This window comes from Rhinopithecus bieti, unplaced genomic scaffold (genome assembly GCF_001698545.2).
Source record: "Rhinopithecus bieti isolate Rb0 unplaced genomic scaffold, ASM169854v2 scaffold_6907, whole genome shotgun sequence".
Taxonomy (NCBI): domain Eukaryota; kingdom Metazoa; phylum Chordata; class Mammalia; order Primates; family Cercopithecidae; genus Rhinopithecus; species Rhinopithecus bieti.
The window spans coordinates 838,519-862,429 of NW_016805647.1; the positions used below are offsets into that span (position 1 = coordinate 838,519).

The 23,911-nt window shown below is 50.8% G+C and overlaps 1 protein-coding gene across 15 annotated transcripts in view; it reads right to left on the minus strand.

Moving 5' to 3' along the window:
• The window catches only part of COL13A1 (collagen type XIII alpha 1 chain), a 159,950-nt gene that overhangs the window by 132,923 nt on the left and 3,116 nt on the right, over positions 1 to 23,911 (minus strand). For all 15 annotated transcript variants that reach the window (XM_017873169.1, XM_017873176.1, XM_017873168.1 and 12 more), the window contains exon 2: positions 6,131 to 6,200. In XM_017873169.1, the coding sequence (XP_017728658.1) occupies positions 6,131 to 6,200 (70 nt within the window). The remainder of the gene's footprint in view (positions 1 to 6,130; positions 6,201 to 23,911) is intronic.

Sequence of the window (23,911 nt, forward strand, 5' to 3'; positions counted from 1 at the left end):
ACTGTAGGGTCCGGCAGGGGAGCAGCCCAGTTTTACTGAAAGAAAAGGAGGACAGCGGAAGACTGGTTAGAGATCAGGCTAGAGAGCCAAAGTGGGCTTATCTTTGGGATGGAGGGTATGAGCACTGGGGAGCCATGGATGGTTTTTGAGCAAAGGAGTGGAGTTGACAGAACCTGGCTGATGGAGTGCAGTGGATGAAGGTGAAGGGGGCACTGATGTTGCTATTGTGGGTTTGCACCTGGGTGTCTGGGAGGCCAGATGGGACATGCGGTGGGGCTGCAAAATCAGGAGGAAGAGATGGGGGTGGGGAGGACTGAGGCTAACATCGCAGGGGAAAGCACACCCCTCTGGCTGCAGCAGAACAAGGGGGAGTCTGAATATTGACGATAACAGCAATCAAACAGTAGGGGCTCTTAGGAGGCTAGCCCCAGGGGATCTGCTTTAAGAAATAGCAAGAATGACCCCAAAGTAGTCCATCAATTATTTGCATGTAAAGTAGGATTTTAGAGCTACCTGAAACAATATATCTTTAGTTTAAATATTCTCCCTAAAATAACCATCAACTCTTGAATCTTTTCTTCATTGATGGAAACAAAGGCCACTTTGGTCTGCAGATCCCTGAGATCTGAAATAAGCCAAGTCTGAAATAAGAAGGACGACAAAGAAGGGGGGCTATGGGTCTGCTCTGCTGCAGCACAGGGGAGGTAGGAGGAGCCTGGTTTGTGACCAAAGCTCTGGCTACAGGTCCTGCCCATGTAAATGTCATGAGGCTGTTGGGGGCAAAGTCTGGTGCCAGGGAAAATAGGGCAAGGCTAGCCAGAGAGTAGGGTTCAGGATGTGTGGGCATCAGCTCTCACCAGCTATGGAAAAACAACCGAGGCTGGAGAGGCCATTACAGCCTGAATGTAAATAGCAGCTCGTGAGAAAATAAAGTCCTATGCATAGCATTGCAGACTTTCCTTGCTGGAAGGGGCTGCTCTCCCCTCCAGGCCAGCCTCCACATCATTGCTAGTTATTGTTCTAGAATACAAATTGGATCAGGTGACACCCCTGCTTCCCAAACCTTCTCTGATGCCACATCATCCACATCATCTCCTGTGAAGACAGCACAGCCAGGGCAGAGGCACTGCTCCCCACCACTCTGGCATACAGAGCAGACATCAATAAGCGATTACCACATTTTCTGCTGAACCTGGATACAGCCTCAGAAGTTGACTCAGCACAGCCCCCCAATCAATCAGGCAGTCATTACCAATCAATCACCCTCTGGATAAAATCATTTGCCTCCTACTGGACAGAGGGAACTGGGCAGCCTCAGCCTGGCCCTTTGCAGTCTTGACATCTCCTCCCACCCTCATTTCTCCTTACTGCTCTGTGCTCCAGATTTCTTCAACTGCCTGTCATCCCCAAACTTACTGCCTTTTTCTCGCTCCTCAGAGTTTTTGTCCATGACAATCCCTCAGCCAGTCTGGAATGTCCTCTGCGCAGTATGCTAGTTGTTCTTCGATATCTGTTCTCCCACCCACCATCATAATAAAGTTCTATCTGGGCATATTGCCACCCACAAAAAATAGTGCCTGGCCTCCCTTGAACCCGGGGGTAACCACATGACTAAGTTCTGGCCAATGGGATGGAAGCAGAAGTGATCTGTGTCTCTTTTTTCAAGTTTGGCTCTTGAGGGTTTGAGCACATACTCCACTTGTCCTCTTTCCCTTTCGTGCTGGTCATGGGGTGGCGAGAACCGAAGCATCTGCCAGAGGAGGATGCCACAAGATCAACACAGCAGAGCCAACTCTCAGCCCTGGCCTGCTAGGGAAGGAAGACCTCCACTTCCGCCTTGTCTAAGTCCTTGTATTTGGGGGTCTCTTGTTATGATGTCTATGCAGACGCCATAGGGAGTCTATGATGCCCTAACGATATGCCTTCCCACTTGCTTATTTGATCCTTATGAACAACCTCCAAGGCCACCCCTCAGTGAAGTTTTCCCAGAGCCCCCAGCTCCTTTGGCTCCTGGGCACTTCATGCACCCCTCACCAGCACACTGACCTGGAAGGCAGCTGTGGCCTCTCCCATTAGGCTGGCTGAAGGCGACTTCTCTGCTTTCATCCATCCTCTCTGCAGTGCTGGTCATGGTGCTAGTGCACAAGCCTGACCATGTCACCCCCATGCCACCACTGCTGCAGTCCAAGCCCTTTGGCCTGGCATTCAGGGTATGACTCTGGCCTAGCCTTTCCCTTGGAGATGAGGCTCAGACAGCGAAGTGATTTCCTTTAGCAGCTGAGCCAGCCATTCTTCCCTCTGGGTGCAAAAACCTGTCATCCTTCACACTGCCTGCCCCACCCTGGACTTGACATAGGCCAGCCCCACCCAGCCCCAGCGCGGCGGGCCTGAAGTAGCTGCTTCCTTGCTGGCTAGACCTATAATGTCCTGCTCCTCGTTTGTTAATAAGAAAAGGGACAGAGAATGGGAAAGTTTCCTTGGTCTTTGTATTTTTCTCAAGTGGCCTAGGAAGTCTCACGGTATGTATATCTATTCCCAAGACCCTTCTTCTGTCCCACCAGGTCATATGCTTTGCAAATGGCCCACACCTATTCCTCTGAACTTCTAGCAGCCATGACCCTCCTAACTGAGGGTTGACCTTTGGCATCCCTCTCAGGCCTGCAAGCCCATCACTCCCTTGGCAAAGAGCGCATGCAGCCCAGAAGCAGGATGCAGCCAGATCTTAGCCAGTAGATGGTTATTTTGGGACAGGGAGGATCCCAGGAGGATGCTGGCAAGGTCAGATAGAAAGGGAAAGAGGCAGGTTTTCTGCCCATGATTATGTGTCCCAGGCCTTCTGGGTGCCGCCCAGGGGCCCAAGGCTGCCACAAGGAAGAACACACCCACCGCAGGACTCTGGCTTGGCCTAGCTGGCCACAGAGGGCAGGCACCGGTTTGAGGACCCAGGCTTCCATCTCAGCAACCACAGTGGCCAGGAAGAGTGTGTTTGTTTTGTCCCGATAGCAGTGAATTCAGCATCAGGCAAGATTTGGGGTGGGGTGGGGGATAAGGTATCTGAAACCAATCTGATGGCAGAGGGAGAACACCAGGAAGCAGCCAGTCAACAGCAATGACTACTGATGCTCATTTATTGAACATTCACAGAGCATCTACTATGTAAGGGGTACAGTATTAGGTGCTGGCAAAACACAGGTGAATCAAGCTTTGAATTTGTATGTGGCACCTGACAATTGTATGAGTCCTTCTGCGAGGATCAGGAGCCTTAAAGTGGTTTATAAACTCCGACCATCAGGAAATAATCAGAAATGCATGATGTAAGGGCAAGAACGACAGTGATGTTCTCTTTGCAAATTTGAGGATGTTCAAACATTCCAGTGTCAGAACTGAACTCCCTTCTACCTATTTTTAGTATTTTGAGGAGGGTTACCGATGCACATGAAGTGCTCAGTCCTGTGCCTGGCACATAGTAGGTGCTCAAGTGGGACACAGCGGCAGTAACTGCTGTTATTTATAATAGGTTGGGTTTAGTGTTGAGAAGGTTACCATACCAAGGCATGAGAAGCCTCAGGTCAGAGAGAGGCAGGGCAGGGGACCCAGCAGGACCCAGCCCATCCTGGGAGATTTCGCTGTGATTCCATGACGTGAGATGCTTCCGTGTGGCCATTCCAGTCCTTCCCTTCCTCAGTTACAAAAGGCTGGAAGAGCATCTTAGTTCCCTCTGATTTTGCCTGAGTTTGGGGCCTTCTCTTTCAATTCTTCAGGTGTTGCCTACTGGCTCTGATGTATGCTTTGGGTCAAACTGTCTTCTGAGAAATTCTCTACATGCAGAGGTATCCCTCCCAGGAGCCCCTGCTCACTCTCCCTCCATGCCTGGCCAACTCAGTCCCTGCTGAGGACCAGTGTCAAGCCCTTTCTTCTCCCCATGGCGTTTCCTCCTCCCCCAACCCTCTGAGCTGCTTCATGGTCTTCTCCTCACTGCCCAGGACCCATGGGTTCCGCACAGACTCCCAGCAGGCAGGGAGAAGAGAAGCGCTCTTCCAAGACCTTCCCCCTCCTGCCACATTCCTCCCCAGCTCCCAGCCTCCCAGGACTACCTGAGCCCGACTTTCTGAAGCACAATATTGAAACCTGTTGAGAGCCACCCACTCTGATGATGGACAGGACACTTGAAGGTCACCAGATAACTGATGTGCTTTCCCCAGTGAGGCAGGGAAGGGAGAAAGGCAAGCCTCTGCCTAGTCACAAATGTGCCCCCAACACTAGGACATGGCATTTGATAAGGATTTCTCTGCATCTTTGAAGTGTGAGAGGCAGTTGAGAAAATAACAATAATCGTGCTTACTAGGAATCAGAGAAGATGCTAAGCAGTTTCCAGGATTATCTCGAAGAATCTCTACCTCGCCGGTGTCCATTGTCCCTGTTTTCAGACAAGGCAACTGAGGCACAAGGAGGTTAAATAACTCTCTGAAGGTCATAAGGTTGGTCCATGATGGAAATGGAATTCAAACCTACATCTTCTGTGACTCCAAATATCCTGCCCTTAACCAGCATTCTGTATGCTGAGCAAAAATCGGTTGTCATTGCCCAAGAGTTATAAGAGCAACAGACACGATCCTTGGAAACATGGGCTGCCCCACAGCCCTGATGCAAATGGTCTCTCTGCCCAGGCCCCATCACCCAACCCTCACCTCCACCCCATCTCATTAATCTTGGCATTCCTCTCCGGAAAACTTTCCCAGACCCCCGGGCCCAATCTTCAGGGCCCAGAGGGAGGGAGGCAGCTTCCCAGGGCTTCTGGACACCCTTTTAATTAACCCAGACGACCCTCTTCTCACCGGGTCCAGCTGAATCTTTTCACAGTCTCCTTGTCTCCCAGGGCAGCATCCTGTAACTGTGACTCCCACCACAGCCCATTCACTCTCCAGCAAATGCAGTCCCTCGTTTCCCATATACTTAACATCTGTCGGCCTCTCTTCCCTGGCTTGGGGACCTTGATGAGGGTTACTTGAGCCCCTCGGCTTCTGGGGCCAGAGGAAGGCCTGCCAGAGAGCCTAGTGAGCACCCTGCAAATGCCACCTGCCACCATGGGTATCCAGGAGGCCACACGCTGAGCTGGGAGAGGCCGGTAGCAGACCAAAACTCTCTGCCATTACTTAAATGTGATACCTTGTCTTCCCCAACTCTTCTTTAGGCCTTCCTTCCCCACCCCCAAAGAGGTACAGCCCATTCTAGTTCCTCAAGGAAACAGTCAAACTTCCTCATCTGTCATTCTCATGGCTTAACAATAACAGGCACCTAGAAAAGTAACAGGCACCTAGAAAAGTTCTCATAAGCTGTAACTTATCATTTGCATTCACGGTGGACAATGCACTTGAACCCAACACACTGCATGGTGCCCAGCAGGTCCTTAGTACATAGCTGTTACACAGATGAATAGACACAGTTGAGGAGCAGGCCCAAGGATACAGAGGAAAGCGCTAGAATAGGCAGGTCAGGGGTCTGTCCACACAGAGCTAGTAAGTGGCAAAAGCAGATTTTTGTTCTAGATTAGACCAGTTCACTGTATTACACAGCCTTGCCTTGCAACCTTTGGCTTGTGCCTTCATTCCTTTCATGTAAGCATGTGTGTGTTGCACGTAGCTTAAAGGCCATATAGTGAACATGCATTGCCCTAATCCAGCTAGCTATAGAAAATAAGATCTTACAATTATGGGGTCATTCATTCAGGTAACAAACATTTTTGTATACTTGGGAAGCTGGGGACACGATGAATACAGCAAGCAAGGTGCCTCCCCTTGGGGGGCTGATGGTCCCTTTGACGTGCATAGCACTTCATAACTTTCAAAACAGCCATGCCCATCATCTTATCTGACTTCCCCACAACCTGGTTCAAAGAGTATCAGGCCCATAAAAGACTCTATGAACAAATGAATGGTGGGTGGACTGATGGATGTGGGGCAGGCAGGCCAATCAGTGAGTAGATGGAAGGCAGCCACAGATATTGTCACTCCTGTCTTTCAAATGAAAAGTGATGGCCTGAGTGAGGTGTGGCTAGAGCATGGCCACCAGGAAGAACCTCTGGTCTCAGTCCTAGGAACACCCACTGTCACCTGTTTGCAGGGCTGCTTACCTGGCGGGCAGTTACATCCTGGAGATGTCTTTGGGGCCTCCCGGCGCCTCCTTGAGTGGAGCTTCCATTTCTGTACAAGGAGACAGACAAGAGGAGTCACCAGGAGCTCGTAGACACCAAGCCCTGGAAAGCGGCTGTGGGCTGACAAGGAGGGCAGGAAGTGGGGAAGGGGAGCTGGCAGAACTCTTCCTGGATCAAAGACAGGCAGTTAATGGCCTTCCACTGGCCACCAGGCATCTGGGTAATAAGAAGGAGACAAGAAAGCCCATCCTGGTAATCACAATGTCTGATGTCTTTGGAGCACTCTTAAAGAAATTAACCCCAAACACAGGACCCTATAAACCAGTTGCATCTTCCTGCACCTCACGCTCATGTGTACAATGACATGCTTTTCTCAGCTCTCTGCTAATAGTTTCCTGCCTTGGACTGGGCTCCTGATGGACCCCTGGGCAGGGACAGTGCCTTCTGTTCTTCTGGTGTCCCTTACAAAGCTAACATTTGCAGGCTGGGCAGGGGTACAGGAGTAGTGGGATGGCAAGGCTCTCTGCACCCCTCCGCCAAATATCTTCCTCACTTCCCTTCAAATTACTGAGGCAACCTGGAAGGCTCCAAAGAGGTGGGAGCATCAAAGAGGTAGAATATCCCAACCCTCAAGGAGTTGCCATGTTCATGGTGGCAAATGGAGAGGAGCATGCGTAATGACCATGCATGCAGGATGCCCCTGTGTGTCAACTCTGCAGTCTTATGCTGCACAGGGCAATGTAACAAGGGTCTCGTAAGGACTGTTACTTGATCCTTGCAACAAAGTTGGCCAGACTAGCAGTTAACAGGGACACCTCTAGAGCCAGGCTGACTGGACTAACCACAGTTCTCAGACTCTGGGCTAATAAGAGTCCTCACTTCATTGGATTACAGTAAAGTTAGAAAGATTAATGCATAGAAAGAATGGCACCTGATACCCAGGAAGTTCTCAATGAATGTTAGCTATTACCATATTCATTTCACAGGTGAGGGACTTGAAGCACAGAAAGGAGACTGCACCTGGCCAAGGTCAAGGTTGAAGTAAGGAACAGAGCTGGGGTTCAAACCCACACTCTGATGCTCATGAAGCCATCGGAAGCTGGTAGCCCTAGGGTCAAATAGGACTTTCAGTGTATTTTATTTGGTTCCCACAGTGAGCTTTAAATCATTATTATTATTGAATTTGTTGCCAATATTTTGAAGTGAGTGGTTTCATGTGCAAATCTGCATTTGTAATTTCTCTTGAAAAACTAACTGAGAGATCTGGCCACATGAAGCCTGTACTCTGGCTGGCCAGGACTGACTGCACGTGATGTGCTGTAGTCCCCACACTGACAATGTTGACCAGTTAGGATGACAGCCAGAGCTATTTGCTTCCTCACTACTGTGCAATTTTGCCACTCAGTGTGGCCCACAAGAGAGGTGAAGAAAGTAATATGAGATGTGTCATAAGGGTGATATTACCTCTGGTTTGGGGGTGGAGAGGGAAGGTCAGAAAGTTTCACAAGGATTCAGAGCAAGCGGAGTGATTTGCTGAGGGTCACACAGTCAGGATGTAGTGGATCTGAGGTGTGAACTCTGGCCTCCTGGCACAAAGCCCGCTCCACCTGCTGGAGGAAGGTGAGTGCAAATGCCTGGGCAGGGAACACAGTGACAGATGGGGGGGGGGGGGCTCTGAGAGCAGAAGGAGGTCAAGATCAAGGCAACCAGAAGAAGGGAAACACCCCAAAGTGGGGACCCTCACTTAGAAAGGGGAGGCCGAGTAACAATTAGGTGGATGGATGTTGAAGCCAAGCTATAGGTGGGCACAGAGCAGCCGCGGGGCCAACAAATGAGCCCCCAGGACAAAGCCTGCTCATAGCCCCTCTGGTGCCCAGCTCTGAGCCTGGCTCATGAATGCTGCTTTCCTGTAAGGGACTGTATGAATCCGCCTCCACATCCCTCCCCACTAATCACCTGGGGGCCTGGCATCCAGAAGGTGCATGACACAGGTCTGCTCAAGGACAAAACCAGTCAATCACTGACAAGCCAAGACCAGAGGAGTCGGCAGCATTTTGGCTAAAGGTTGTAACCATCAGAGTTGTCACCCACTCAGCAGCAGCACTGAGCAAGCTGCCATCACAGGGTTGGGCTGGAGATAGAGCTTGTGGCATGAGTGGGTGGCACCCCTGCTCCATCCCCATGGGGCAAACCCCTAGAGAGGCATAACTTCTCGTGGAAGAAAAAATCAATAGAGAAACATAAAATATGTATCAGGCAGTGATAAATGCTGGGAGAAAAACAAAGTAAGGCAAGGGGACAGAGAGTGATGGAAGGTGGTCTTTTCATACCAGGGGATCAGGGAAGGTCTCTCTTCGAGGGGACTTTGAGCAGAGACCCAGAGGAAAGTAAGAAAATGAGTCATGCGGTATCTGGAGGAAGTAAGAAAATGAATCCTTTGGTATCTGGAGGAAGTGTGTTCCAGGCAGAGGGAACAGCAGAGGCGAAGGCCCAGAGACAGGATTGTGCATGGAGCATCTGAGGAACAGGAAGGGGGGAAGTGTGGCTGGAGTGATCTGAGTGAGGACAGGGGATAGGAATGTGGGGGGTAGGAAGGCAGGTCATTAAGGCAGGGGCAGAGATTTTGAATGTGTAACACGGATCCCTGCCACTGGTTCCGGGCTTGTTGACAGCCATAAAGCACCACAGCTTGTGGGTGCTGCAGTGGGCCGTCCAGTCTCCCAGGATTAGACCAGTGCTGGGAGTGTCGGCTGCTGATGGCTGACCCTCTTTCTGGGAGCTGCTCTTAGCTCAAGGAAGCAGCCTTGATCAGGGTCATACCATCCCCTAAAGGCAATCCATATTTAATTACTGATAAATGGAAGGAACGCAGACCTGGCCCCTTCACCTCAATGTGGACTGACTCTAGGGCCACCCCAGCTATGGAGCTCCCACAGGACCAGCTGGGGCTTCTGTCATGACTGTATCACAGTTCAGCCCCTCCTCTGCCCAACTCTGCTTCCCTCACTCCCCCTCCTATGTTGACACCAATAAGTCAAATAAGTAAGTCATCTACTCATAGACCTCCACTTTGGAGACTGTTCCCTTGGGAACCCAACCTAAGGCAGACCTCTATGTGACTTTCACATTTCCTGAGACTTCACCTGACCCTCATCACTACCCGTGCAACAGGCAGGCCAGAAGTCAGCCCCATTGTATAATCCAGGAAACTAAGACCCAGAAAGGGAAGTGCAATTGCCTTGAACAAGTAAACCACAGAGGGCTTAAATTCCGGGTCCTCTAACTTCAAGTTCAATGCTTTTGTTCAATAGCTCCTATATTTATTGAGTGCCTACTAATGGTGAGACTGAGTAAAATACAGAATGAGACACATTCCATCAGCAAACAGCTGAGCTTGGTGTGGGAGAAGCATGCTCAGATGTGTCCAGGTGACTGTAGACTTTGGAGGGCCTGGGTGTTGAGTAGGGAGTGGGGGCTGTGAGGGTTAATTTTACCTGTTAACTTGCCTGGGCTAAGGATGCCCAGATAGCTGGGAAAACATTCTTTCTAGGTATGTTGATTAGCACTGGAATTAGTAGACTCAGGAAAGAAGAGTGTCCTCACCATAGTGGGTGGGCATTATCTGATCTGTTGAGGGCCTGAATAGAACAAGGTAGAGGGAGGAAGACTGTTCTCTCTGCTTGAGCTGGACCTTCCATCTTCTCCTGCCCTTGAACATCGACTCCCCCTGCACCACAACTGGTTCTTGGCCCTTGAGGCTTGGACTGGAATTTACACCATTGGCTCTCCTGGCTCTCAGGCCTCCAGGTTTAAGTGGAGCTACACCACTGGCTTTCCTGGGCCTCTTTCTTGCAGATGGCAGATTGAGGGACTTCTCATCTCCATAATCACGTGAGCCAGTCTCTTCTGATAACTCATTTTCTGTGCATCTATATATAGCCTATTGCTTCTGTTTCTCTGGAGAACCCTGACTAATAACCAGGTCTCATGTGCTCAGGTAAGGATTCTAGCATGGAGGAACCATTCGAAGGTTTTAAGCAAGGAGGTCATGTGGTCAAATTTGGGTGATATAAAGGTCACTCCAGCAGCCTGTTGAGTATAGACCAGTGAGACCGCTGGGGCTGAGGTCCTCTCTGGAGGATGTCGTGGTCATCACCCAATGAAGAGACGTGGGAGGAAGAAGGAACTAGGCACAGGATGGACTTGGAGTGGTGGTGGGAGCCAGGCCCTGCCTTGGGCAGCCAACATGCCACCCCTGGGACATAACAGCAGCAAGAGCAGGTTGTGGGAAGATGGAGAGTTTGTGGAGCCCAGCGGGGGTAGGCACAGGCAGCTCTGGAGTTTGGGAGAGAAGGCAGGTGGGAAGGGTGGACCCAGAAGTCAGGAGCCTTGATTGGAGAGATGGAGACATCTGAGCAGGCAAAGCTACCACAGGCACAGCTAGAAAACCAGGTCAGTTCGGGGTGTGTTTCCTTGGCCTGCCCAGAGTTTATTTTGAAAGAGTATTAAATCTCAATAGTATTACGACCCAGCCACAGTCTAGGCTTCAACACTCTGCCCACAGATCTCCATTTTCCAAGGACCTAACACCGTAGTCCCAGGGACCCTCGAATCCCACAGGGCCTTCAACCTGTGGGTCCTACCAGCTTTTTACTGTCCATCACCACCATGTGTCACTTCCCTCCGCGCCCGGCTCAAATTCTGCGGACAGTGATTATCACCACTCCCTGTCTGCACCCTCCACTGCCTCGACACCCTCCCCCTTCACTAAGCCACAAGCCTGGCTAGATCCAACGTCTCCTCCTACCCCACCCCTGCACACAGGCAGCAGGGTAAAGCGGGAGAAACACACAACCTCACTGACTGATCTTACTTTAAATTTGTGATCTAGATCTCAAAGGAAGCCCAGCAATCATTCTGTGGTTCCCTCAATGCTTCACCATTGCACTGTCCTAGGAATTTTCAAACTTCCTCTCCCCAGACCACCAACGCCCCCTCCCCCAACTTCATTGTCAACTGAAGACCTTGAGAAGAAAAGCAAGCAGCAGAGGACTTCCAGAGGCAGCCACCACTACACGTGCCATCCATCTGCATCTGCGCCTGCCAGCACCCTTCTCTCCTCCTGAGTTCCCCATCTGTGCTTCCACAAGGGCCAACCCCTCCTGTCACCAGCAAGTTCCCTGCCTTCCTGCTTCATCAATCCCTTCCTCTAGATTGGATCCTTTACATCAGGGACTGGCAAATGTAAATATTTGAGGCTGTGTGAGCCACATGATCTCTGCCACACCTACTCCATTCTTCCATCGCAGGCCAAAGCAGCCACAGTTTGGAAACAAATCAGTGTGGCTGTGCTCCCATAAAAAATATATATTTATAAAAACAAGTTGCAAGCTGGATTTAGCTGTAGTTAGCCCATTCTCACGGAATCGTTATGCAAATATGCTGCTGTTCTTCCCAGCATAAAAAAGGAAAAGAGAAGAATAATCCTCTTTTGACTCTGGTTAGCTCTTTCCCTAGACAAACTCCTGGATGACAACCTTTGTTGCCTCCTACATCTCTCCTGGACAACTCCTACCTGGCTCTTCCTCTACCGTCCCTTAAGAACTCTCCTGCAGGTTGCCAATGACCTCCGGGTTGCCAAATCTGGTGGACAGTCCTCTTGCCTCCTCTCAGTCAGGCGGCAGCCTTTGCTCACCCCTCCTCCTCCTTAGGGCACCTCCTGCCCTTGGCTCCCAAGACATGCACTCTCCCCATTTCCCTTCTACCACCCTGGCTGTGCCCTCTCAGTCTCGTGCTGATTCCTTCTTACCTACTTGATGTCTAAATGTTGGAGATCACAGGGTCCACATCCAGGGTCTCACTTCTTTCTCTAGACACTGGCTCCCTAGGGTACCTCATCCAGTCTGATGGCTTCAAAGTCATCTATGCAGGATGATGCCCTCCAACTTATTCCTTTCTCCAAAGCTTCAGATGCATCTATCTGGCTGCCGGCTTGATATGGCCATTCATAGGCATCTCAGAATTAGCCTGGCAAAACTGAGCTTCTCATAGACTCTCCCAACTCCTCCCTGGACCTGCCCCTACCATCAACTTCCCCATCCCACCAGTTGCTCAAAACCTCACAATTATCATTGATGTCTATTTCTCTTACCCTACACCCATTCTGTTAGCAATTCCAGTTCTTTACCTGCCAGACACATGTGAGATCTGACCCCTTCTCACCAACTCCATGACTACCACCTAGTGCAAAGCTCTTCATCTCTGGCCTAATTACTGTGATAGCATTCTAACGAATGCTCGACTTCTGCCAGTGCCCCTGCAGACCTTTCTCAACACGGCAGCCAGGGTGATCTCACAGGCCTCTGAAGCTCTCAAACATGCTGGGCTTTCTTCTACCTTAGGGCCTTCACACTTACTGGGCTCTCTGCCTGGGTATTCTCTTCCCAGCTACCTCTCTTCCCAGCTGCCTACCTGGCATGCTGTTAGGCCTTCCTTGCCTCCTGCACCCCATCCCCAAAAATTCTTCCTTCCCCAGCACACCCCCTTGTTTTATTTCCTCCTTAGGATTTGTTTTTTGTTTTTTGTTTTTGCTTATTTATCTTACTTATTATCTCTTTGTACCACTAGAATGTAAGTTCAACAAGGACCTGGATACTTTGTTCTGTTCTATTCACTGCACCTAAAACAGGGCTTGGCACATAGTAGGTGCTCAATAAATATTGGTTGTTCACACATCAGGAGATTTCACATCCAGTTCTGATCTCTGGTATCTCTTGCACGATGGGAGGCCTGGCAACACTGAGCATGTACAATCAGGTGGTGCTGCGTGGTGGTTGCCCCTTTCAGATGGATATGTGCCATCTAGGCCACCAAAGTACTCTCTCTCCGAAGCCAGCTTCACCTACTTAGGCCACCAGCCTGGCCCCCATTGACATCTGACTTTGAGACCCATGGTGAGACGCCCCCAAGATGAGGCCCTAGGGTGGACCCCTAGCTACACTGGGTAGAGAAACCTTCCTGCTTTGCCCCTGTTGGCAGCTAGGGCCTCCTGGAATGCCCTATGTGGCCAGAGCTGAAACATCACCCGCCTGATCGGTTGCAGCTATTAAAATGCCTGTATCAGTATCAAAGGGAAAATGTCAGGCGCCTACTCACTCCCCCCAGAGAATGTGGCTCCAGCCTGGCCTTGGGTTTAGGGGACACTCCCTCCCTGCATCTCAGCCTCAGGGATCTTAAAGGGTCCCTGCCCAACCTGGGCCTCTGCAATATGTGGGGTGGTCCAAGCTGTGGCATAGACACAGCCCAGAGGGAGAAGCCAGGTGAGACCTGCAGCTGTGACCTTGAGCCTGGCACCTCCCCTTCAGGGGAATCTACAAAATAGGGATATGACCCACCACCCCCTGCCAGCCTCCTGAGTGCTGATATGGAGACTGAATGAGACAACGCAGAGGCAAGTGCCTGGAAACCATGGAGCGTTGATCAATTTTGGGTTGAATTATTAAACAAGAGTTAATATTAATTATAACAGCTATGCACATTGAACTCCATGTATCAGCCACTGTGCTAAGCACTTTAGGAGGAAAATATCATTTAATGATTGATTTTTGATATTATTAGTGCATGCCCCCTATTCCCTTGGAGGCTGGAGTGGGACTCTCTTTTGGGTTGGCACAGATGGTGCCCAAACTCCAGTGACGCATCTATTGTAGGCAGAGCTTGGCGGTGTTGAACTCTTATCATATCAGCTTGACTATGCTTGGGAGTGCCAGAGCCTTGGGGCCTAGTCCCAATTCTCTTACTAACTGTGTATCAGGCAAAATCTATAACCCCTCTGGACCTTGATTTTCTCATCCATAAAATGGGGATAATCTAAGCGATCTGCTAGACTACACAAGACAGCTGGCAGGATAAAATGGGATGAGGCTAGAAAACAAGCAGAGGTATCCAGATGTGAGGAGGGGGAGCACCTGTTTTACTAGCTTGTTTTGCTTGGTGGCCAGGTGAAGGCCACTTCTCTCTTGAGCCAGTGCCGGGCCTGCCTCCTCCCACCTGCTGTAATGAGGCTGGCCTGATCTCTGCTGCCCTGGCCCCATGGCGTGCACCACTGTGACAACTGGTCAAGTTTCCTGCACTTGCCACATCCCTCCTCCTCCTGGGAAACTCAGAGCCCCTCTTCCGGAAAGGAATGGTGAGTGAGGAGGGTCTGACCTGCAGCCCTGCCTTTTTGACCCTGAGAACTAGGAGTTGAAGGAAGAGGAGGTGCCCACTGAAATGACCACAGCAGGCAAAGCTCTGGCCCCTGTGCCAGCACTCTGATTATAATGCCTGGCACAGGGCGGGGGCTTGATCCCATCTGCTAGAGGCTTTTTGATCATCCTGCAGCATAACTGCTGCTGGGCTGGCTGCCCCGTTGCAGACTGAGCTGGCCCTCGGATGTCAGGGGCCCAGGTCAGATGTCTCGATCCACACTCGAATCAAATTACTTACTTTTAGGTCAGCCCTCTAGGACTCATCCTTGTGGTCCCAGGAGGAAGTGGGCTTTGGCAGAATTGGGATAAATGGGCATGGGGTAGCGAGGGCATTCCCGTGAGGAGGTATAGAGGCAGGACCTGGCTGCTCAGTGCTGGCTCCATGGGCTACATCCCAGGGACTGCAGGAGAGGGATGTCTCCACAGAAGGGGTTAAAGGGACAGACCCACATGTAGCCACGTGCCCCAGGGCACAGGCAGCTTGGCAGGGTGAAATCAAAGCGGAGGAAATCAAGACATCCAACCCACAACCACCAAAACTGAACTTGCCAGGGCTGCTGCAGGGGCCTGTGTGCTGGGGACAGCGAGGGGGTGCCACAGGGGTGCCTTAGGAGCTGTCTTGTCCCTACCTCAACAGTTCTCTTCATGCAGCAGACTTGGCGCCTGATCACAGACTCGGGTCGTGAAACAGGGGCCTGCAGGTCCTCCGGATAGCACATGCTGCCTCTGCCTCCCTCTGCCTCCCTGTCTCACCAGAACCACAGACAGAAGTGGCCCCAGGTTCTACGGTTCAGAAAAAAAGTCAGGGATGGGAGGCACATACCCCATGTGAGCTTTGCAGCCTTCATATGAGGAAGTCCTTCCTTCTAGCTAACCCAAGACCCTGCTGCTGCCACAGGGAGTCAAGGAGCCGGGCCCCGGAACTGATGGTGTGCGTGGGGGGCAGAATGGCAAGGGGCCCAGGACCTCAAGGATCTCAGGGGTCCAGGGGTCATCTCTGGGCCTGGTGCAGGATGAGGCAGGGGCCCCCAACCATAAAGAAGGAAAGGGCAGAGAGTAAGAGTCCTGGGATGAATGTTGGGGACCGCTTTCTTCCTTTCCTGCCTTTCACAAGTGGGTATTGACTATCCACAATGTGCTAGGGGTTAATGTTGGGAACCTTGCTATGCAAAGCAGACACTGAGGCTGCTCCCATGAAATTTATCCTCTAGGGAGGGGAACAGAAGAGCCTACAAACCACACACATCAATGTGGAGCAGCCGCTGTCATGAGACCTGTGGCCAAAAGGGGCAAGGAGCTGAGAGCCAGCTGGAGCATGGACTAGTTTGGCTCATGGCAGAAAAGTGAGACATGAGCCAAGATCTGAAGCTGAGCAGTAACTCACCAGGTGAGGGGCCCAGGCACATGGGAGTGGCTGAAAGCTAACCCAATAATGCACTTCTTAGGAGCCAGGCAAGCATCTTGCATGTATTAGGTAGGTGCAAAAGTAATCGCAGTTTTTGCCATTACTTTTAATAGCAATTAAAAGCAATTACTTTTGCACCAGCTTAATGTTATTCACCCAACACTCATTGCAACCCATTTCATGAGCAAGGAAACTAAGACAGAGAGGGGCCAAGTAACCTGCAAGACAGCACGCAGCCTGAAAGGACAGAGGCAGAATTTGAACCCAGAAGCCTGGCTCAGAGCCCATACCTTGACTCTAGGCCTGTGAGAGGTGAAACTTGGCTCTTTCAAGGAGATAGGATGATCTATTACTGGAGTACCAGTCACTACTCAAAGCACTTTATGTCTTAACTTTTTTTAATCCTAAAAACAACCCTCATAAAAGTACTCTTATTATCATAACCCTTATTTTACAGAGGTGTAACCTAAGGCACAGAGAGCTTGAATAACTTGCCCAAGGTCGCATAGTCAGTAATTGGCAGAGCTGATCTTGAACCCAGCAACCTGGTTCCTGTGCTCCACCATGTAGCTGGACTCCAGAAGCAAGGGCAGGTGAGCCATGAGGCTGGAGAGGGTAATAAGGGCTATACCTGAAGGCTGCATGGGTCGCATTTAGCAATGTGTTCTCCAGCCTGAGAGCAACAGGGAGTTACTGAAGAGTTCAATCAGGGAGATGGCATGATTGCATTTAGTTTTCTAAAAGGTCCCCTCTGGCTGCTGTGTGGATAAGAGAGTCAGGACAGCATGGGTGAGCAGATGAGTTAGGGGGTCGGGCTGGGGAGGGCAGGCAGGGATGGAGAGGAGCGAACAGGTCTGCAGAAGCTGAGAAGGTGTGGACAGGAGGGCTGGGGTGGGTGTGGCTGGAGGCCAGTGTGCTCACATATGAAGGGATGCTAGTGAGGGGTGGATTTCCTGCTCAGTTTAGACACGTAGAGTTTGAGGTGCTTTTAAGACATGCTGGAGTTGCAAGTTGGTGGGTGTAGAGATTGGCTGGGGCTCTGATGATATTAAGAGGCAGAGATCTCCTACCATGGAACAGTCAGCCACATAAGTTAGTGAGCTCCCCATCACTGAGGTGTAAGCTTGAGGACCAAGGCTGCTGTAGGAAATTCCTAGAGCAGCACCTGACTTATGAAGGCCCTTCCTGATTCTATGGAGTTGGCTGAGGCTGGAGGTGTCAGGAGCACCCTCTGACCTCCCATGTCACAGAGCTTCCCCCAACTCCAGGAAACCTCAAATGCCAGTTCAGGGGGAGGTGGATGAAGCTATTCCTGGAAGAGCCCTGGCAAATACCCCTTTAACCCAGCCCCCTTTCTGCATCCTTGTCCCAAGAGGTCAACCTTTCTGACCTGCCCTACAGGCTACCTTATCAGAGCACGACCTGGTGCTAAAGAGGTGCCTTCACAGAGCACCTGCAGCCTGACAGAGGGCCACAGGTGCAAAGTCCCTCTATGGCAGAAGCTCAGGCCCCACAACAGCCTTTAGGGGCAGCAAGGTTCTTCTGCTGCAACCCAAAGAACAGATAAAAAACCAAAGTGCCTGAAGGGAGGGTAGGGTGGGCAGGAGGAAGGAGAGTGTGGGCAGAGGGAAATGCCTGGACAAATGCTCAAAGGAGAATGACCAAGACTTGAGGAGGCAGGCAAGGCTGGGGTGGGAGTGAGGATGGGAAAGGGCCAAGGAGGCAGAGGCCCAGCCTACATGGACCGCAGCCATGTGGTGTTTCAGGCAAACCCACAATAGCTGCCAGGCAGGGAGACAGGGGCCCAGTGTCCCCTCAAAGGCCGTGCCCAGGCTCTCTGGCAGGCAGTTCCGCCCCTTTGTGTTCGACTGGCCCTTGCTCTTTGAAGGACCAGGGGAGCATCCTCTGCCAGCAGGCCCACCCCTTCTGCCACAGGCAGCATCTCTGCAAGGAGGCCCCACACGCAGGGCGGTGGATGGGAGAGCGGGAGTGTCAGCAGGGGCTGCTGCTGGGGCCTCCCAGTAGCCCAGACAACACCCAGCGCAGCTGGTGACCCCATCCACCCTAGCCTCCCCAGACCCAGGCCTCAGTTTCCCTTGGAGAAGCCTGCTGACTTCCTCTGACTGAGGGCTCAATAGACTGTTTCTGGGAGGGGCAGAACCCAACCCAAAGAGGTGGAAGAAGGATTTCTGAGGCTTCCTGGAGGGCAAACCTCAGTTGATTTTGTTTTTGGAAAACAACAGTGAAAAGCCTGCTGCTTGCCCTTCTTCAAACCTCCCAGTGCACAAGGAGACTTTTGTTGACATCTCACCGTGAGCCTCATCACTGCCCCTCAGCCCCTCGAGCACTGCTTGGGACCCAGGTAAGGGGATCTGGGTTTCACTGCACAGGGAGCTCCAAGCACTGGGCCACATAGACCATCTCTCTCTCTCTCTCTCATTCTCAGGGCCTGCCAGGCCCAGCCGCAGAACACGATCACCCATGGGGCTCGTTAGACACTTACGGCCAGGCCCTATCCACGGACATCTGTAGCAGGTATTGGGAACAATTGGCCTGGCGTGTTTTGAAAGCTCCCCAGGCGATTCTAATGCAACCAGCATCACCGGTACAAGTGCAAGCCTTTGAGGACATCTAGATCAGAGGAGAAGCAGGGGAGAGTAACTTTAAAATGTTTAGTTACTTCAGAACTTTTACCCCTCTCTGGCTCTAAAAGGGAGACTTCAGGCAGCTGATACAAACAGACAGACAGACACTGTACAGTAAGGGAGAAGAAAAGCAAAGGCAGAGTGATCAAATAGGATCTGGGATCAAGGCTCATACAAAAGCCTTTGCCACTGGTTGAACCCCAGATTTGCTGCTAAACTTCCTAGTGGCCAGTTCAGAGTCTGAGAGACAAGAACAAACCCATCCATCCTGAGAAACCCAAGCATTCCAGAGGCCAAGGCTGGACAAGGGCTTCCCTCAGGGTGCTCATCACCAAGGCCTGATGTAATTAGCAACACTCACAATGTCTTTCCTACAACAAAGATGGTGGTGCAGCCCTGACGCCAAGGCAGTTCAGTAAACACTGCCTCTGGGAGCCAAACCAAACTGAACAGATTCCCAGCCCCTGGCTGCTTTGACTGGCCTCAGCAGAGTTAGAGAGGTATGACACCTCATACAGACAAGTATATCCTAGTGGCTGAGGATGCCAGCTCTGGGCCACACTGCCGGATTTCAAGGCCTAGCTCTGCTACTCACGTACTGTGTGACCACAGGAAAGTTGCTTAACTTCTCTGTACCTCCATTCTTTCTTCTGTAAGAAGGGAATAGTAACAATAGTAACCACTTCATAGGATTATTGTGAGGATTTAGTGAATCAATAGATGTAAAGGTTTTTGAATAGTCCCTGGTACACAGTGTAAGTGTAAGCTCAATACACAGTGTAAACTCAATAAATATCAACCACTAATAAAAGTTGTGGACAAGGTGCATGCAGCCCCATATTATCTCCTCCAATGATGAGAGAGGTGGCAATGGTTACAGTTGCCATTAGCCAAATGATTTCATTTAATCCTACAACAACCCTGGAAGGAGGATGTCATCATCTCCATTTTTCAGATCAGGGTACTGAGGTTCAGGTCACACAGTTAGTGGCAGGGGTTCAAATGCCATGGTGTTGTCTGCTTCACCATTTTGCCACCCCCAGACTCTGTAAAGAAAAACCTTGGCAGGCAGCTGGGGCAGGTGAAAATGAAGCTCCTGACCTTGAGAGTAGAGGATGGGAGGGGGTAGGTGCTCCCAGCTTCTCTGCCCAGTGGGGAACACATCACTGAGCCTTTTCTGCTCTCCCAGCCAGGATGCATCTTGCAGCCTGGACACACAGAAGTCAATCATCTCATCCTCTGCTGGTTGCTAAGAAACACCCCTGGAGCAAATGCTGAGCCTACAGCTGGGTCCAGGGCCGGGGACATTGCGAGGAAAGCTGACTAAGAAACCTTCCCCAGCCTCTAGCAGGGGAACCTGACGTCAACAGCTAATTTGTGAGAGCTGCCTACTATGTGCAAAGTCCTGGGCTAGACTTAATAAGGGACTCAAGACTGCATGCCTCTATTGCTGTCGTCCGGTCCTGTGTGGTCACGTGGAGAGACCGTTGTACAATGTGGTTGGGTTGAGCCATGAATGGCAAATGGATTTCCTCTTGTGCATTGCCTCTAATGGACGGGAGTGGCAGCCTGAGTTGCTGTTCCCTGTGCCACTGGAGGACTGTGCTGAGAAGGATTCTGAGGCCTACCTAGGCTGAAGGGGAAAGAGGGTGTTGAGTGATGAGTAGCACCTTCTATGGTTTGGGATAAGGAAAGCCAACATCACATGCTATGTCTGTTTTCCTTCTCTGAGCTAAATGTCTGGCACAACCAAGGAAGAGCCACAGGAAGTGGGAGCAAGGAGAGAGCACATGTTGGGTTAGAGTGGTTCGAGGAGGCTTTCCAGAGGGCAGTGGGGCAAGTCTAGAGTGATTAAGAAGGGGAAAAGGCATCCTTCTGGGAGTTACCAAACCGTAAAACTGTGCTTAGGGCAGATGGAATGGTGTTTGAGATGCTTTTGGTTTTCCCCACCACCTTCCTATGAGGGTTGGCTGCCTCCTGAGGTCCTCAGTCTGTTCAGAGTTATCTGCTAGTTCGAAGGCCTTTGGAGACACTGCAGAGCTCTAATAACTCTCCCTGCCTTTATAGCAAGCACCTGTTATTAAAAAAACAAAATCTAGACTTACGAAATAGCTTCTTCATCTTGAACACTAACCCTCACTAGTAAGTAGCACCTTCCTGGAACACTGTTGAAAAGGATTCTGAGGTTGCATGTAAGCTCCATGGGAAAGTGTGCAGCAATTGATTAATAATGTCTGCTGAGAGCCCTGGGATGGGGAGAAGTGCACACTCAAGCCATGTATGGGCCACTGCTGACCTAGTTAATTGTCTGGAAAGGGGAAGGTGTGGTGGAGGAGAGACGCCTGCTGGGCGCTGGATCCCACCCCTGACTCCTATGGTACCATCTTGTGCTGGCTGCATTTGAGGAAACCTGGATCCAGAGTCTGTCCATATACTGAGGTCCAGGCAGCTGTGGTCAGCACAGGACGCTGCACAGGTTACCCACCCTAGCACACAAGCACTTCCCCTTTAAGAGTTTCTTCCCATTCTCATCCCAGCATTTTAGTCCTAAAGGAACCCATCCAGAGCCCTAATCTTTCAGCTGCTGCTTTGATCTCTCCCCTATATCTGTCCCCTATATCTTTTTGCCATTACTTTCAACGGCAAAAACTGAAATTACTTTTGCACCAAAATCATACACCATATAAACGTGAAACACATTATTATAATTGTTGTTATTTTTAGGGATGAAGGAGTCTGCCTGGGGTTCCTCAACATTTTAGCCTGGAAGTTTTAACCACTTCCTCTCCCAGGAGATTCCTTAACATTCAAAGGAATGAATCACAGATAGTGGGAGGGAGGTACAGTGACATCAGTCTTCTCATCTGTAAAACGGGGTGCTGTGAATGTCAGTCCCTTAGGGAAGTTGCGAGGATTGAAAGAGATATAATGGTAACACGCATAGCATTGGCCCCTGTATGTACCCTGTAACTATGAGACATTTCTAGTACAGTTTATGATGTTATCATTGGGGGTGGAGAGTCTAACTGGCATCTCTCAAAACTCACCTTACAAGTGGCTGCTGAGACCCTCCTCTGCTTCCCCTTGGGCCTAGAAAATGGATTTGGCTCTTTTTTTTTTTTTTTTTTGAGATGGAGTCTTGCTCTGTTGCTCAGGCTGGAGTGCAGTGGTGCTATCTCGGCTGACTGCAACCTCCGCCTCCCAGTTCAAGCGATTCTCCTGCCTCAGCCTCCTGAGTAACTGGGATTATAGGTGCCCACCATCATGTCCAGCTAATTTTTGTATTTTTTAGTAGAGATGGGGTTTCACCATGTTGGCAGTCTGGTCTCGAACTCCTGACCTCAGGTGATCCACTCACTTTGGCCTCCCAAAGTGCTAGGATTACAGACATGAGCCACCGCACCCAGCCCAGCACTTGGCTCTTTTAAATTCCACTCCTTTCTCATTCACTGCACACGGCTGCCCAGTCCTAGGTGTCATCTGATTTTGTCCATTTGGGACATTCCAGCTTCTTTCTCACAGCAAGCAAATCAAATAACAGGCAGCTGGACTGCTCATTAACGGTCCCAGACCAGGAGAGAGGCACTGATGGGGGAAGAGTTGGGGCCTGAGCTCTGGAAAGCACACTCTTGGTTCCCCACAGAGCCGGCTCCCGCCATCCTCCAATCCCGGCTCTGCACAACCCCCGTCGTGGGCTGGTCCCCTCGGATCTGCCTCTGGCTCCCCTCTTAGGCCTCCTGTCCTCCTGGGTCCCCTTGGCTGGCCCTCCCTGCAGCTCCCTCTTCCTTCTGCCTCATAGACACAGTCTTTGCCACATCACCTGCTTTTCCCATTGGCATGGGTGACATGCGTGTGCCCTGGCGTCCCATCCCCAGTTCATTGCACAGGCCGTGTGCCTCACCAGGTTTGCCCTCCCCAGTGTCCTTCTCCCATTCTTTAGGAAGTGGCCCAGTCCTGCCTGCTCCAAGGCTTGCCTGCCCCAGGTCCCTAAGAGCCCTCCCTGAGCACTCATCTGGTCTTGTGCATGGCCTTTGGTGATGGCACCTTTCAGTGAAGTCTCCGATCTGTCCCCAATCCCAGGAGGGAGGCAGGGCCCAGATTTTATGGAAGATGAACCCGAAGTGCAGGAGTGTAGCATGGTTTGCCTAAGGCCACACGACTGGCAAAGCCCAGCTAGAATCCTGGTCTTGGCCCCCAAACTCACCAGATGCCTGTGTGCCCCATGAGGACAGGCACCTTCTGCACCTCCATTTTGGAGAATTATTTTGTAAGAAAATCATTTCCCCTCTCTTGTCTCTGAATTTTCCTCTCCCGTGGCAGGTTTCTACCTGTCCCAATTCTCTGCCTTACCCATTCCTCTCCTCTGCCCTTTGCTCAGACCTGGGAGAACACACCTACACATGGAAAGGCCCAGGACGGTCCCCTCAAGTTGCTTTGCAGGCCTGGAAGCTGCTCATAGCACAGCGCTGGCCAATAGAACTTTCTGCGAGGATGTGCATATTCTTTCTCTCTACTGTCCAGCTCCATAGTCTCTAGCTGCAGTGTCCACTGAACACTTGAAACCAGGCTGTTGCAACAGACAAGCTAAAATTTACATTTTATTTAATTTTAGTTTGTTTAAATATAATGAGTTGCATATGAATAGCAGTCTCTGTATTGACAGCCCAACACTAGACGTCCCTCCAGGAGCACAGAGAAGGCACCCACAGACAAGGCCACTCACACCATCCACCTGTGGCACAGTTCCCTTCCCCTAGCTCCAGCATCTTCCCCTATTGACCTCAGCCACCATTTCCAGTCACCCCTCTCTGATCCTACTTTCACCCCCATTCATTGTCCCCTCTGGCCTGCAGCAGCCTCCTGTTTAGCCTTACTGGTTTGCCAGCCGTAAGCACTCACTCTAGGGGCATAACTGCCTTCCTCAAAACCCTTCAATGTCTCCCTGTTACTCTTATTTAGATCTAACTTTCTCTAAGGCCCCTCTTGACCTGAGCTGCCCGTCTCTCTCCAGCCACATCTCCTACTTCCTCACCCTCCCAGTCCTCCGGGGTCCTGGACTTCCCACACTTCTCCCAATTCCCTCTGGCCTCCAGCCTCAAAGACTGTTCCCTTTGTCCCCTTAGAACATTGCCTGGCAAACTCCTATTCATCCTTCAGTTCTTCATTTGAAAATCACTTCCCTAAGGAAGGCTGCCATGACTGCCACCACCATCAGACAATGCTGTATGTAATGCATTCCCCAGGCCCCTCTCTTCTTTCACTATTGTAGCTTTTTTTTTCTTTGTACACAACATGGTCACTACCCACTTTCTTCTTTGTGCACTACTTCCCTGTACGTTTAAGAGGGCAAAAGTGTCTCCCACAATACCTGATCCACAGCAGGCTCTCAATAAACATTTTCTGAATGAATGAATGAGAATAGACCAAAAAAAAAAAAAAAAAAAAAAAAAAAAAAAAAAAA